Source organism: Anomaloglossus baeobatrachus, chromosome 7 (genome assembly GCF_048569485.1).
Source record: "Anomaloglossus baeobatrachus isolate aAnoBae1 chromosome 7, aAnoBae1.hap1, whole genome shotgun sequence".
Lineage (NCBI taxonomy): Eukaryota > Metazoa > Chordata > Amphibia > Anura > Aromobatidae > Anomaloglossus > Anomaloglossus baeobatrachus.
In genome coordinates, this window is record NC_134359.1 from 218,860,764 (window position 1) to 218,877,618 (window position 16,855).

The following is a 16,855-nucleotide window of genomic DNA, read 5'->3' on the forward strand; positions in this document are numbered from 1 at the left end:
GCACTTGTAATTTTTTTTTGCCGTTTTCCAGTACACTTTATCATAACTTTTATGGTTTCATTTAAAAGTACAACTTGTCATGCAAAAAAATAAAAACAAGCCCTCATATATGGCAAGATTTGACGGATTTGTACTTTGGTCCTAAGAACTTACAGGCTGGTAGTTGCTAACTTAAACAGAGCAAAAACTTCTCTTCCATTTTGCTCTGCTCTGTTGATGGGACTTTTCTGCTGATGGGATTCTGATTGATGGCTGACTCATAGCGATCTGTTGGGAGCCAGCTGTCAGTCAGCATGACTATTGAAAGAACTGCCCGAAAGAAGAGTTGCTTTGTTGCCATGAAGCAGCAGGTGCAGTCGGTGCCCGTTCTGAGCCCGTACCATACAGAACAGGTAAGTACAGTAGATGGTAACAGCCTGCCTGTTAGTTCTTGGGTCCATAATAAAAAATAAAATTAAAATAGTTTTTGATAACCTGTTTAAATATTTTTTGGCTCCACATTTTTCCATTTTTAGAAGAGTTAATAGGATAAAATGGGCCACACGATTGGCTCCTGAATGCAATGCAAGTGGACAAAAGCTAATGTTTTGGCACATGGCAGGGATCAGAGGGGAAGATATGTGATTTTTGGCTTTTGAAGCACAAATTTGTCTGGAATAGTTTGCAGGCGCAATTTGCAGAAGCCGCCTATATGCTAGAACAGCAGGAAAACAAAATTTAACCCATTTTTGAAAACTACACACCTCAATGAGTTAATCTAGGCATGTATTGAGCATTTGTATACAGAAGTATTTTGCTGATTTCTTTACCATTGGTAAAATTGTGTGTAAATGGGGAAAAAAATAAATGTATTAAGGTAAAAGGTGGATTTAGTTCAAAATGTTTCATTTTTTCGATAAGAAAAAAGTTTCATTGTTCATTTATTGTGGGAGAAAGTTAGTGCAAAGTGGGGGGGGGGGTCAGGGCTGTATTTTGCCTTCGTGCTGCCCTAGGCACTTTAAGTGGTCGCGCCCCTTAGTGACAACGTAACACTGAGTTTTCGCACACGACATCTGTTTAAGGCAGATCTACTCTGTAAAACACTTGAAAACGTATCAATGAGAAACGAAGGGCACTAACCCCCCCCCCCCCAATGGGGATCACCACAGGCACATCAAAACATAGCATGAGTATAAAATATTCCCACCACACCGCCCCACTTATATACTGCGACTGTCACACTGCCCCTAATAAACTACACACTGCCCTCCCTTATAAATTATACCCACCACACCTTCCTCAATTATGAAATATGATCTGCACATTGACCTCACATCATGCTGCCCCCTCCTCACAATGTCCCATGCATGCTGCCCCCTCCTCACAATGTCCCATGCATGCTGCCCCCTCCTCACAATGTCCTATGCATGTTGCCCCCTCCTCACAATGTCCCATGCATGCTTCCCCCTCCTCAGTGTCCCATGCATGCTGCCCCCTCCTTACAATGTCCCATGCATGCTGCCCCCTCCTCACAATGTCCCATGCATGCTGCCCCCTCCTCAGTGTCCCATGCATGCTGCCCCTCTCCATGAGCTCCTAATGCTGCCTTCCTCTTTTCCATAATGACACCTCCATGCTGCCCCATTCATCATACTAAGACCACCACACTAACGCTTATGCTGACACCCCCCCACACACACACACTACCCCACTCTTGATATTGACTCCCCTACATTGCTCCACTCCATACTGAGCCCACACATGCTGCCCCTTCTCCATAATGAGCTCCCAATGCTGCCCCCCTCTCATTCTGAGTCCTTACACTCCCCCCATCGATTTTGTCATTGCACTATCCCTCAACCCTTGTCCTCTGTCTCTAGCATTGGCCCCTCTCTCCCATTCCCCCAGCATCAGCCTCTCTCCTCCCAGCCTCCCCCAGCATCAGCCTCTCTCCTCCCAGCCTCCCCCAGCATCAGCCTCTCTCCTCCCAGCCTCCCCCAGCATCAGCCTCTCTCCTCCCAGCCTCCCCCAGCATCAGCCTCTCTCCTCCCAGCCTCCCCCAGCATCAGCCTCCCCCCTCCTAGCCTCCCCCAGCATCAGCCTCCCCCAGCATCAGACTCTCTCCTCCCAGCCTCCCCCAGTATCAGCTTCTCTTCCCCCAAGTCTCCCCCAATATCAGCCTCTCTCCCCCCACCACATGCGCAGATCTCCAGTCTGCATTAGAGACACCTCCACGCTCCTTATGAATCAGCTCTGCGAGCACTTACCTGCTCCAGGGCCCGCTGTCATCTTCCTGGCTTACGTGAGTATCCTCGTCCATCCGGCTTCCATCGCGGCGTCCTCTGCGGCGTCCTGCTGTGAGCTCTGCATGTGAAATCCACACAGCATTGGACGCAGCACAGAGGAAGGAGCTGATTGGCGCGCCTGTGACCCCGGAAGTGCAGGCACCGGCAGTTCCGGGGTCAGTCAGCTCTCTGTGCCCGGCCGCCGCAGTTTGTCTGCATTTGAGTCTTAATTGATGTGGATACAAATAAATGGAGGTGCGCCCCTCCCCCCTCCGAAAATACAGCGGATTTAATGGATATGTAAAAAAAAAATTATTTTTTTTTACGGTTAGAAGGTGCCACCCCCCCGCATCCTGCCGCCCCCGGCGCGGGACCACGGGTGCCTAATGGTAAATATGGCCCTGGGGGATTGCCAATTTAGCAAATTTTATAATCGGGGAATTCCTTTTGCAGGTGTAGTAACTATTTTGGCTTTTCCATTGTTTTCCAGAAATGAGTGCGCAGTCAATGATGCAGAATGGAAATGACAAATGAGTCATTTTCGGGCACAATATATAATGCCCAGCTTCTGCTTCTGGAGTCAGACTCCATAGATGAAGTGGGTTGTCCAGGATTTAATACAGCAGCCCACTTTATTGCTTAGTGGCCGGTGCCGAGTACAGCTGTCTCCCTTTGAAGTGAATGTTGTACTTCAGTACTTGGCAGCAGACGCTTAGCAATGTACTGAGCTGCTGTAGTCCGCCCGTACATCACTAAATTCTAGCCACATATTCAGATGTTAACTGTGTTTTGGGTGCACGGCGGGGTCAGAAGGAGAGGAGGGGGTCATTTTACTATGGGAGTGTGGATGTACAATATTGGTTTTGGGAGCCATGTCACTTTTCCAGCACTTTTCTGACATTTTAGTAACTTGAAAAAATGTCTTTGGGTATTTTAACTGATCTGTCTGAGGCCTATTTTTTGGGGATGAGTTGATATATTTTTATTTTTTTTTCCAAATTTCTTTTTATTCTGATGTTTGGGAGATGGAATAAACATAAACAGAATAAATTGTGTTTAATGTTTTTGCATGAGAATTTTCCCAGTACAGAAATTTTGGTAAGACCACTATATTCTTCCAGTCACCACTTACAGCAACGTGTGTGTGTGTGTGTGTGTGTGTGTGTGTGTGTGTGTGTGTGTGTGTGTTGTACAGACCAAACGTTTGGACATACCTTCTCATTCAAAGAGTTTTCTTTATTTTCATGACTCTGAAAATTGTAGATTCACACTGAAGGCATCAAAACTATGAATTGACATATGTGGAATGAAATACTTAACAAAAAAGTGTGAGACAACTGACAATATGCCTTATATTTTAGGTTCTTCAAAGTAGCCACCTTTTGCTTTGATTACTGCTTTGCACACTCTTGGCATTCTCTTGATGAACTTCAAGAGGTAGTCACCAGAAATGTTTTTCACTTCACAGGTGTGCCCTGTCAGGTTTAATAAGTGTGATTTCTTGCCTTATATATGGGGTTGGGACCATCAGTTGTGTTGTGCAGAAGTCTGGTGGTTACACAGCTGATAGTCCTACTGAATAGACTGTTAGCTGCTTTTTTCTTGCCATAATACAAATTTTAAGTAAAGAAAAAGGTGTGGCCATCAATACTTTAAGAAATGAAGGTCAGTCAGTCCGAAAAATTGGGAAAACTTTGAAAGTGTCCCCAACTGCAGTGGCAAAAACATCAAATGCTACAAAGAAACTGGCTCACATGAGGACCGGCCCAGAAAAGGAAGACAGTCACCTCTGCTACGGAGGATAAGTTTATCCGAGTCACCAGCCTCAGATATCGCAGGTTACCAGCAGCTCAAATTAGAGACCAGGTCAATGCCACGTACAGTTCTAGCAGCAGACACATCTCTAGAACAACTGTTAAGAGGATACTTTGTGCAGCAGGCCTTCATGGTAAAATAGCTAGCTGCTAGGAACACAAGAACACAAGGAATGGACATTAGATCAGTGGAAATCTGTACTTTGGTCTGAGTCCAAATTTGAGATCTTTGGATCCAACCACCGTTTCTTTGTGCGGCGCAAAAAAGCTGAACGTATGGACTCTACATGCTTGGTTCCCACCATGAAGCATGGAGGAGGAGGTGTGATTGTGTGGGGGTGCTTTGCTAGAGACACTGTTGGGGATTTATTCAAAATTGAAGGCATACTGAACCAGCATGGCTACCACAGCATCTTGCAGCGGCGTGCTATTCCATCCGGTTTGCGTTTAGTTGGACCATCATTTTATTTTTCAACAGGACAATGACTGCAAACACACCTCCAGCCTGTGTAAGGGCTATTTGACTAAGAAGGAGAGTGATGGGGTGCTACGCCAGATGACCTGGCCTCCAGTCACCAGACCGGAACCAAATTGAGATGGTTTGGGGTGAGCTAGACCACAGAGTGAAGGCAAAAGGGCCAAAAAGTGCTAAGCATCTCTGGGTACTCCAAGACTGTTGGAAGATCATTTCCAGTGACTACCTCTTGAAGCTCATCAAGAGAATTCCAAGAGTGTGCAAAGCAGTAATCAAAGCAAAAGGTGGCTACTTTGAAGAACATAGAATATGACATATTTTCAATTGTTTCACACTTTAAGTATTTCATTCCACATGTGTTAATTCATAGTTTTGATGCCCACAATGTGAATCAACAATTTTCATGAAAATAAAGAAAACTCTTTGAGAAGGTGTCCAAACTTTGTGTGTGTGTGTGTGTGTGTATATATATATATATATATATATATATATATATATATATATATATATATATATATATATATATATATATATATATATATATATATATATATATATATATATATATATATATTTTAAATATATATATTAAATATATATAATGTGGCCCGATTCTAACGCATCGGGTATTCTAGAATATATATACCGTAGTTAATGTATGATTTTTCTTATAGATATGTTGTTGTGTGTAGTTGCCAAGTGTTTGTGTAGGGTGCTGTAAGTGGTGTGGGGGTGTGTGAGAGCGGTGTTGTTTGTGTGTTGCGTTGTGTGTGGAGCGCTGTGTGTCTGCAGAGTTTGTGTGTGTGTGTGTGCGTTGGAGGAGCAGTCCTGGGGGGAGGAGTCTAATAGGAGTAGTAGTCCTGGGGGGAGGTGTATAGGAGCCCAATATGTGCGGGGGGGCGTGGCCGAGCGGCCAATGCGACGGTTGTCACTGTAATTACGTCATTTTGGAGTCAAGACAGACAGAATGAGGCAATTAGATAGATGGAGATTATATATATATATATATATATATATATATATATATATATATATATATATATATATATATATATATATATATATATATATATATATATATATATATATATATATATATATATTAAATAATATATACCACGGTCGGTGGGGTTAGTCACCTTGCTGCCGTACCATCGCCACCGGGTTCCCCCCCTTCTCCCCAATAGCAGCGGTGATATCCCACCTTGCCAAGCACTGTGGGTGGTGTCACAAATAATATATATATATATATATATATTATAATATAAACATTTTGCCCATCACTAGTGACGGCTTAAGGCCGGGTTGACACAAACATACAGCATGCCACTGACACGGGGCACTCATTACTGGGCCAGCTCTGTTTCTGCTCGGAGGATGTCACGGCGACAGGGCCCGCTCCGTGACCTCGGCGGTGTCGTTAATTAAATGACATGGGGGAAATATTTACACTGGATATGAGTTTGTGACGCCACCTGTGGTATGCGGCAAGATAGGTGCCGCCGCTGCTATTCAGTTCTCTGTGGGTTCAGTGGTGAAGCAGGTGAGTTGGTAGAGCTCTCCACAGGCAGAGCTGGGCCCCAGGGCTGTTGATGGCAGATAGGATGTAATGGCGGGGTGCAGGGCCTGAGACGCAGGCAATAACTGGGCAACACAGGAATGCAGTCACAAGGTCTTTACTCAGTTAATAGTTCCAGGTTAGCACAGTCTGTCAAGTACTGCCCTTGGAGTGCTGAGTCCTGCTGTGATGGGCTCCAGCTGATCCCGGGATAGTTCGGAGGCACAACCCGGTACACCCTGAGTTGTTCCTTCCCTGGTTATCTTCCTGTGCTGGCCTCTTCTGCCTGCCCTGCACCTCACACACAAAGCCCCAACCCAGTGTCAATGGATCATTTTTGTGTGTGGCTTTCCTGCCTTGTCCCTTTGTCCTATGTGGTCATGCTTTCACTGGATGTGTGTGGATGTGGCTTCGGTACTTGCAGTAACCTCAGCCTCCGGTTTGCTAGCTGAGCCTTGTAGCTCTCCACTAGTTGAGGGGCCTTTCCTTTTTTGCGACCAAGTCCCTCCACGCTGGTATACCAGCTGTAGATTCTAGCTCACAGGTGTATGGCGCACTTGCCGTGGTTCTGAGACTCCTTCCTTGATCCTGGGACGAGCTGGTCCAGCTCCAGATCCCAGGATCTTTCTCCTCCGCGTTTTGTTCCTGACTGACTGGTCCACCTCCAGACTAGCTTCAGGACGATGCTTTCCCTAAGGCGCCTGCTTAGGTTGCAGCTCGCCCTAACTACGGCCAAATGGAGTGTCGATAAATTAAGAGTCTATGTTTGTGTGTATACCGACTTGTAACCTCCTCCTTACCCTAGAATGGGATACTACACCTCTGGCTGAGGTGCAGTACCTCTGTGGCGACTGGAGCCTCAGGGGCACCACACCACCTACCCCAAGCCGCTGACGTACAGCATTATGTAGGCTACAGGCATACAGCAAGCTGCGCCTTAGAGAATAGCGATAGGTGATGTAGGGAGACAATGTCTCTATTGTACCACAGAGTTTAACTGTATTGGTATGTGTGTATCCATGGAACCATGGGGTTGCAATCGTACTCGGGCCCTGTAGCCTAGGGACCCTAATTTTTTTTTTTTTTTTTGGCCTATATAAAAAGATTAAAGCTATTAAAGACTTGCAATAATTGGGGTCCATGAGTTTCACATTACGCCACTGTCCCTGTGTTGCATTCACGTGTGCAAAAAATGTGCAGAGTGAATTAGGCAATGTTGCAGATTTGACATCCATAGTTTGTCTATTTATGCTGCAGATTTTGCAATTGTGAATTCGGTGTGGTCAACATCACTAATGATACTTGCTTTATAATTTTATGACAACATCAACATTAAGAGCTTCACCTTTTAAAAACTCACACAAAATTATTCTGTCTTAAGAGGGATTTACACGCTACAATATATCTAACGAAATAAAAACAAAAAAGTGAGCCGGAGTATGAGATGGTATACATGGAACTTGTGAGACCATGTTCACACTGGCCATGAGACAAAGAGAAACCAAGGAAAAAATTGTGAAAATATACCCTGCTGTAACTAAATAAAAGCATAGTGCATATAAACATAGGGTACTTAGTAAACACTGTTTTTGATCAAAAAAAGCATAAGCTATCCCACCAAACGTCAAGGTGTACCCAGTTGGGATAGTACCTACACTCTCTAATATTAAAACCTTACCATGGGTCTAACCTAACCATATATCTAACGATGTGTCGGCGGGATCACGTCGTAAGTGACGCACATCCGGCATCGTTGGTGTTGTAGTTGCGTGTGACACCTACGTGTGATTCCGATTGTACGCAAAAACGTTGATCGCATTCACGTTCATTTTCTAAAAATTGAACGACCGGTTGTTCAATGTTCTCAAGGCAGCACACATTGCTGTGTGTGACACTCCGGGAACGTTGAACACCGCTTACCTGTGTCCTGCCGGCAATGCTGAAGGAGGTGGGCGGGATGTTACGTCCCACTCATCTCCGCCCCTCCGCTTCTATTGGCCGGCCAGTGTGTGACGTCGCTGTGACGCTGAACGTCCCTCTCCCTTCAGGTAGTGGATGTTCGCCGCCCACAGAGAGGTCGTATGGAAGGTAAGTACGTGTGACGGGGGTTACAGCATTGTGCGACACAGGCAACAAATTGCCCGTGCCGCACAAACGATGGGGGCGGGTGCGATCGCAAATGCGATTGCACGATTAATTGAAACGTGTAAAGTAACCTTTAAATTCAGCAGATTCTGTATTTTTCTATCAGTTGACATGTTTCTGAAGAATGAATACAATGGAATTTATATTCTAACATTCAAAATTTTATTTTTTCATGCTACACAGCCACAGTACCAGAACCCCTGTTAAACACAACAGCTCCACCATACCCCAACCAAGCTGAGGGAAACTACCTGTATCAAGCAGCAGGTATGATAAAAGAATATGGTCATGAAAATAAAATGTTAAAGTCCACATTGATATTTTTTCATTGAAGGGGGTTGTAGTAGATTAAAGAGGCTGAATTTGGTTTAATTGATTTAAAGAAACCGCATCTCTTTTTTTTAATTATATGGTTTATATTATACAAATGTCTACATATAATTGAACACCACCAATTTTCTAAGTAAATCTATTTCTAAAGGTGCTATTGACATCAATTTCTTACCAATTGTCAGTAACAACCCATCCAATCCACACAAGAAATCAAACCATAGATGTCCTTAACCCCTTAACGACCACGGGCAGTAATATTACGTCCTAGCGGTCAGTGTGTTGCTACCCACGTAACTACCCGTTTTTACAGCTGAGATGTGTGCCTGCTAGGCACGAGCAGAATTGTTATCTTCCCATGCCGTTTAACCCCTTAAATAGCGCTATCAATATGTGAGCGCCAATTTAACAGCATCGGCGGTAACATTTACTCACCAGCCAATACTGGAAGTCACGTGATGTGATCACGTGACGTCCGGTGGTTATGTGAGCTACAGGAGTCATCACATAATCCTGTGCTACCATGACTGACTTTCGGCTTCACCCGGCCCAGAGCTGGGTGAGGCAGAAAATGAGCTTATCTGCTGTTTAGCTGTATAGCTGTGATCAGCAGATATGGCAGAGCGAGCGGATTGTTGATCCACATAGCTCCCTAGGGGAATAGTAAAATAAAAAAAGTTAAAAAAAAGTTTTTAAATTTTTTTTAAAAAAAAAAGTTCAAATCACCCCCCTTTTGCCCCATTAAAAATTAAAGGGTTAAAAAAATAAAAAATATACACATTTAGTATTGTCGCGTTCAGAAATGCCCGATCTATCAAAATATAAAATCAATTAATCTGATTGGATTCTTTTTGCCGCTACACTGTTTACCAAATTCCAAAATTACGTTTTTTGGTTGCTACAAATTTTGCGCTAAATGCAATAACAGGCGATCAAAACGTAGCATCTGCGCAAAAATGGTATTGTTAAAACTGCAGCTTGAGAAGCAAAACATAAGCCTTCACTGAGCCATAGAGTGCGAAAAATGAGAACGCTATGGGTTGCGGAAAATGGCGCAAAAGTGTGCCACTTTTTTTTTTTCAGACGTGTTTTTTTGTTTGTTTTTTTTTAACCCTTTAGATAAAAGTAAACCTATACATATTTGATGTCTGCAAACTCGCACCAACCTCGGGCATCACATCCACACATCAGTTTTACCATATAGTTAACAGTGAATAAAATCTCAAACAATAGTGCTATCGCACTTTTTTTGCAATTTTTCCGAATTTGGATTTTTTTTTCAGTTTTCCAGTACACTATATGTTAAAACTTATGGTTTCATTTAAGTACAGCTTGTTCCGCAAAAACTGAGCCCTCATATGGCAAGATTGACGAAAAAAAAGTTACGTCTCTCGGAAGAAAAATGGCGAAAAAACCCGGAAAGCGAAAAATTGGCCGGTCGTGAAGGGGTTAAATTAAGTTGTGTAGTAATGAGAAATGACACAATGAAAAAGTATTGAACACCTTAAGAAAGAGGTGCAAAAAGCCTTGGAAAGTCATGCGAACCGCTGAACTCTGTCAGTAATTAGTAATCCTGCCTTTAAATTGATGGCCTATAAGAAGGTGTCTCATTTCCAAGGTGTAACAAGAAACTTCTTCTCATGATGGGTAAAACCAGTGATCTGTCTCATGTCCTTCCCAACCTTATTGTTGCAAAACCTACTGATGGCATTGTTTACAGAATTTCTTAACCACTGACTGTTCCAGTGTGCATTGTTGGTGCCATAATCCAGAAGTGGAAAGAACATCATTTCACTGTAAATCAGCCACAACCAGGTGCTTCCTGCAAGATTTCAAACCGAGGAGTAAAAAGAATCAGAAAGGTTTTCCAAAAGGCAAGGACCACCTGTGGAACGCTACAGAAAGACTACAGAATCAGCAGGTACACAATAAGTTATGCACTTGGCTTTCATCGTCTGTATGCATGCTCACCGCGTAATACACCTTTGCTGGACAAAACGTTTGAAGATGAAAATTGAACTCTTTGGATGCCATAATACTGACCATGTTTAAAGGCCAAAAGGCATATCACCCCAAAAACATTATACCAACAGTGAGGTTTACAGGTAACATCATGATGTTGGGCTGTTTTCACCATATGGCACTGGCAAACTTCATAATTGAAGGAAGGATGAATGGACAAATGTATTGATACATACATTCTTTGATAAAAAAATCAGCCAGGACGACGAAGATGAAATGATTGGTGGACATTTCAGCAAGATAATGATCTCAAACACATAGCAAAGGAAATTCTCGGTTTTACAGAAATAAACAAAAGCTGCTAGAATTACCTAGCCAATTATCTGACCTGAATCCAGTAGAAAATTTATGGAATAAACTAAAGCTCAGAGTTCAAATCCTGAAGGTTCTGTGTGCTCCTTCTATGAAGTGTATTTGTGTGGAAAAATGGCCCAAAATAACACCTGAGCAATACATGTGACTAGTTTCCCTGTCTCATGTCTCATAATTACAAATCATTTAATTTATGGACAACTATGGTTTGATTTCATCTGGTGAGAAAATCAGGTCAATTGCACCTTTTAGAAATATATTTACTTAGATAATTGTTGACATGTTCAATACCTATTTCATTGTATATACAATTTTTTTTTAATTCAGATTTTTTTTATTTCAACTTAAAATGTTCTTATTGCCCATGGAAGAGTGATTATGTTGAATATTATGCATCTATACTGCTGTCATTTGTAGAATAATCAGTTGAAAAATAAACTATCAGATTTTTATTTTTTTATGTAAATATATTTTCTTAAACCGGTTTTACATTGCATTAAGCCTTTTCTATATTTTAAGTAAAATTGTGTAGAACAGGAATATAGTGTGGTTTTTGTGTTTTTTGTGTTTCCTCCATGGCATCCTTTTTCTTTTACAATGCAAGCCTAATGGTGATGTTTGCTTATACAGTTTCTTACATTATATTATTTTATTTAAAGTCTTCAAAGGAAGCCTTAAGGTGGTGCCACACACAGCGACAATGACATCGCTGCTAAGTCGCCATTTTCTGTGACGTAGCAACGACCTCAATAGCGACGTCGCTGTGTGTGACACATAACAACGATCAGACCCCTGCTGCGAAATTTCTGCTCGCTCCTGAATGTTCCAGGTCATTTTTTTTGATCGCTGCTATCCCGCTTCGCCATGATGATAAGCTCAGCATCCTTGTGTTTGACACCAAAGCAGCGACAGTCGCGACGACGCTGAAGGCAGTGACATAGGACTGAAGGCAGGACAAGGGCGTATTTTTGTGGTGTATTTTGCAACGCCCCTACGACTCCGATTGGTGGTTACAACAGCGTTCCGATTGGGTAACTTGCCGAAGGCGTTACAGTGATTTCATTCTTCAAGTTCCATTCTTTGTTCCACGTAGTAGATTCTCTGTCTGGTGTCGCTAGTGTGTCGTTCTTTGTGGATCGAAATGAAATGAAATAGAATGAATGAAAGCACTACTGAGTCTTCCTTTGTTTGGCACGGTCACCCAATCAGGCGCCGCTGTAGCGATCACCAATCGAAATAGAGGGGTGTGAAAAGAGGCAATGCAAAACATGTCTAGGGGTAAACACCACGCCTCTATCAAGGTCTGAGTCGTCGCATAGCGACGCGTGTGACACCGCACAACGGCCGTCGAGGTCGCTATGATCGCTGCTCCGTCACTGCTTAAAATGACATGTTTGACAGCTTACTAGCGATCATCTATGGTCGCTGTTACATCACAGGAAATGGTGACTTAACAGCGACGTCGTTGTCATTGTGTGTGAACCCAGCTTTAGGCTACATTCCAACAATGAGGTTTTTATTTTATTTTTTATATAATATTCATAATCTGTGTTTTTTTTTTTTTTTTTTATATGCCCATATATTCCACGCAGCTTTACATAAATCAGCCACACTGTCCCCATCTAAATTCTTATTCTTACAAAGTGTAATTAAAATGGTAGTTTTTTTTTTTAAAGGAAGACTATTTTATAATGTTCGTTAACATTTAGGATGCAAATTAACAATTAAAGAAAAAAGCTGTTTGAGGGTGAATAATAAAAATTTAATCTTTATTTTTATATAGCGCTAACATATATTATGCAGCGCTTTTATATACATCAGCAACACTGTCCCAATAGGGAATTTAGATTGGGAGCCCCAATCAGTAGTATGTCTTTTGGAGTGTGGGCGGAAATGTGAGGAAATCCACGCAAACACGAGGAGAACATACAAATTCCTTGCAGATATTGTCCTTTGTGGGACTTGAACCCAGGACCCCAGTTTTGACGCTATGTATTTTTACTGAAGTGAATGAAGTGTCTTAGGCCTTGTGCACACGCCACCGTTTTTGACTTTTTTTTTTTTAATCTGCAGGTTGGGTACTGCACATCCGCCTCCTTTTGATCTGAATAGGAGGCGGATGTGCAGTACTCTGCAGCGGCTGCTATTAGAGGAAGGGGCATCTCTGAAAATGAGCGTGAGCACTGACAACCTCAGATCGGTGGAGGTGCCGAGTGTCTGACCCTGGCTGATCTGGCATTGATGACCTATCCTAAGGACAGGCCATCAATTGAAAAGTATTGAACAATCCCTTTAACATTTTAGTGGATGAGAGAAGCCTTTTAATTTTATTTATTTACCCATACATGATAAAGACTGATGATCATTTTTTTTTACATACTTGAAGAACATGGCCGTCTGAGATCTTAGTGTTCATTATTACAGCAATATACTATAATTGACATTTTTACATCTCTCTCAAAGGCTGGAACCCAGCAGTTTATCCACCACCACCGCCATACAATGAGACAACAGGCCAACCACAACCAAGTAAGTCTGGACTACACAAACCTAAAATCCTGATTGCGAAAAAAATCTGAGTTTGAAAGAACTAATGCCAATACATTTTATTTTTACACTCGCTATAGTTATTGTTCCTCAAGTAATTTTTAAGACTGAGTTGAGAGATAACCCAGGACTGGCCGTGTGCCCTGCCTGCAACGTGCCATGCACTACGAATGTCCAGTATAAATCCGGTGGCTTAACCATCCTCCTTTGCTTTCTGTTGTTCTTCTTTGGGTAAGTTACTAATATCATGTAGACGATGATGGGTTCACATATGTTGTGGTGCAGATGACTGGCTTGGTGAGGGGAGAGTTTTTATGACTAAAATTGGTTAAAGTAACTGACTTGTAATTGCTTCGTAAGATACTTTTAGAAATATCGTTAGGTTTTCAAGAGATCTGGGGCCCAGGCCTAGAGCCGAAGTAGCTCTTAGGCCCGTTTCACACGTCAGTGAAAAACACGAACGTTTTTCACTGGCGTGTAAAACACGCACATGTCCCTCCGTGTGCCGTGAATCACGGCACACGTGGGTTGTCTAAGTGCAATCTGGGCTCCGTTCTCCGTGGCCCGTGATTGCACTTAGAGATTAACTCACCTGTGCGCGCTTCCACTCTCCATGGTGCTGATCGCTCCCGCGGTGCAGCATCCGTCCGGCGCTGACCCCGCAGCAGCTGCTTCCGGGTCGGTTGTGTCGTGCATCATGAATATGCGCGACAGTAATGAGCCGGCTCAGAAGCAGCAGGCTGCGCGGGCTGCAGAGGACATCGCTGGAGCCGGGTGAGTAAAAATGATTTTTATTTTAAAAGCACGTTTTTTTCTGGCACATGTTTCACGGACCACACCACTGCGTAGTCCGTGGGACATCGGTGATGCCAGAAAAAAATGGACATGTCTCCGTGCGGCAATCACGCACACGCGGGTACGCCGCACGGAGACACGTGCAGTGAAAAATCACTGATGTGTGAGCAGACCCATTCATTATAATGGGTCTGCGTATGTCAGTGATTCTGGTACGTTTAAAAAAAAAAAAAGCACAAATGTACCAGAATCACTGACGTGTGAAAGGGGCCTTAAGGTGATAAATATCGGTATCGCACAAATATTGGAATCTGCTTATTTTTTTTTTTTATTATTATACTGGTCGGTTAAGGGCTTTGGTAAGCATCTAGTGTGACTTCTGAATGTCTGAGAATACGCCATACACCAGGAGTAGTGTCTGCTGCCAAAATTGTGCCCAGATGTAAATAGTATGTCCATGAGGCCGCGCATCGATGGGTAAAATGGCTTACTTATGCGGAGACACCAATTGTATCAAGGTCAGGGTGCTCTCCCAATGGCGCGTAAAAATCTGGGCCAATTCCGCTTGGCCAAGTGGAATCCATATGAGTATCTTTTTGTCATGCAAGTGCTTAAGCCAGTCTGCATATTTTTTTTTTTTTTTTTTTTTTTCCCCCTCGCCTGGCATCCGTTTGGCATGTATTTTTTTTTTTCTCAGCAAATATTATTGTATAGTCATTTACAGTGTTCTTTGCTACAGAATGTTAATGTATCCATAAAAGGATGCTAAACTGATGTCGTCTGATTTTTTTTTTTCTCTTGCACCCAATGCCTTTAATTGACGCATTGTGTATTGTATATGAGTGTAGTTGCACATGCTGTGATATTTTTCTTCAGTCTGATTTGAGCAGAGAAAAAACTCGCAGATGTGCTCTGCCTCATTGACTAACATTGGTCTGAGTACCATACGATATTATTCTCATATTGCACTCATCCATTTTATACACCAGTGTGAGAGAACCCTTAACAACACAATTGAAAATTCAGGCACTTAAAGAGAATCTGTCACTAGGTAAAAAATAACCAGGGTTTGCGCTAATTTTATTCCCTTGAGTATTCTGGGGAGTTTTGGTTCTAAATTGCCGTACAGTCTGGGCCTTTACGTTTTGGTTCTAATTTTTATATTCTTTGCCAAGGAGACCTTGCTCACAGGGTAATAATGCAAAGCAGGCTACTAGAGATACGCTGCCATAGAATGTTTTGAACCACGCCCTCTTGGTAAAAGTCATAAAAATCAGAACTAAGTACAAAGGCCCACATCTCTGGAACCATATGACTGATTAAAAAAAAGAAAAATTATTCCCCCTCCTGAGTAAAACTGCCCACTTTTGACCTAGCGACAAGTCCTCTTTAAAGGTACTGTCCATTGTTTTATCCCCTTCATGACATTTGTTGTGCACTTACAACGCAAGGCAGGAGCAGGTGTATGGTGCAGGCTCAGCAGCTGAGCCGGTCCCAGTCTCTACAAATGATGCTCTTCCCGTTGCTGTCAACTTCATAAATTATCGCTGTTAGTATCTGACAAGGACATTTAATGAGCACAAGCTGGGTAGCGCACCATTCCACATGCCGATCAGCCCTCATGGGGTGCCAATGGGCGGCCATGGCAACTAAGGATCTGGTGAAGACTACCGTACCTGCCATGATGGTACTTTTATGAAGACCAGCTGGCATTTATAGGAAACCATGATTTTGCCTATATACTGCAATACAGTTGTGAATGACCATTACGTTTTTTAATCCCTTTGTTCACTTCTTTCAGATGCGTGTTGGGCTGCTTTTTAATACCTTGCTGTGTCAAAAGTTGCAAAGATGTGGACCACTACTGTCCCAACTGCAAACACCTCATCTACAAGTACAAGCGCCTATAGGAGTCAGAAAAAAAATCCTCGTGAAAGTAACCAAAATGACATCAAATAAAATAAATGCTACAGATTTTTGCTTTCTATAGCATGCAATATAAAATGTGTAATATTAAATGAAAGCTTTCCTATTTCTCAGTGACGTTTTGATTAAAGAGAGACCGAGGTGCAAACTGGTGTAATCCTAAAGAATAGGTGATCCCTTCTGGAGGAGTAAACTCCTTTCCATATTGTCTATGGATGTCTGTACTGCCAACTGTTCATTTAGATCCCCTACCTGGACTTCTAAATAAACAATGTGAGCACATCTCGACTGTTCAAGGATTGTATACATGTAGCAAGATGTACACTGGATGGCGTTGTCAAGAATAAAGCACATTTTTCAATGGGGTTTACCCAAGATACTAATATTGATAAATAAATGATTCAGTACAAATGACTCTCGTCTAAACTCTTTGAATCACCAGTTACACACAAAGCGTCATTTAATTTTTATTTCATAAATAAATAGTACACATGAAAATAATAAACTTTATAATATATCTTATCAGAGAAATCGGCTTCTTTCTCTTTCTGGACTGATTTTTCATTCTCACAATATTCAATTCCAGGGTAAAATCTGTCTTCAGTGAATACAAATGTTTATATTCTGAGATGGGAGATAGCAAGTGGCGGGATTATGGGTGTGGGGA

General features: G+C 42.4%; 1 protein-coding gene across 1 annotated transcript in view; it reads left to right on the forward strand.

The window, feature by feature from the left end:
* The window catches only part of LOC142246082 (lipopolysaccharide-induced tumor necrosis factor-alpha factor homolog), a 46,553-nt gene extending 29,951 nt beyond the window's left edge, over positions 1-16,602 (forward strand). Inside the window, exons 3-6 of the mRNA XM_075319103.1 lie at positions 8,440-8,523; positions 13,384-13,449; positions 13,548-13,698; positions 16,064-16,602. Of these exons, the coding sequence (XP_075175218.1) occupies positions 8,440-8,523; positions 13,384-13,449; positions 13,548-13,698; positions 16,064-16,172 (410 nt within the window). The 3' untranslated portion in view covers positions 16,173-16,602. The remainder of the gene's footprint in view (positions 1-8,439; positions 8,524-13,383; positions 13,450-13,547; positions 13,699-16,063) is intronic.
* The last annotated feature ends 253 nt before the right edge of the window (positions 16,603-16,855 follow it).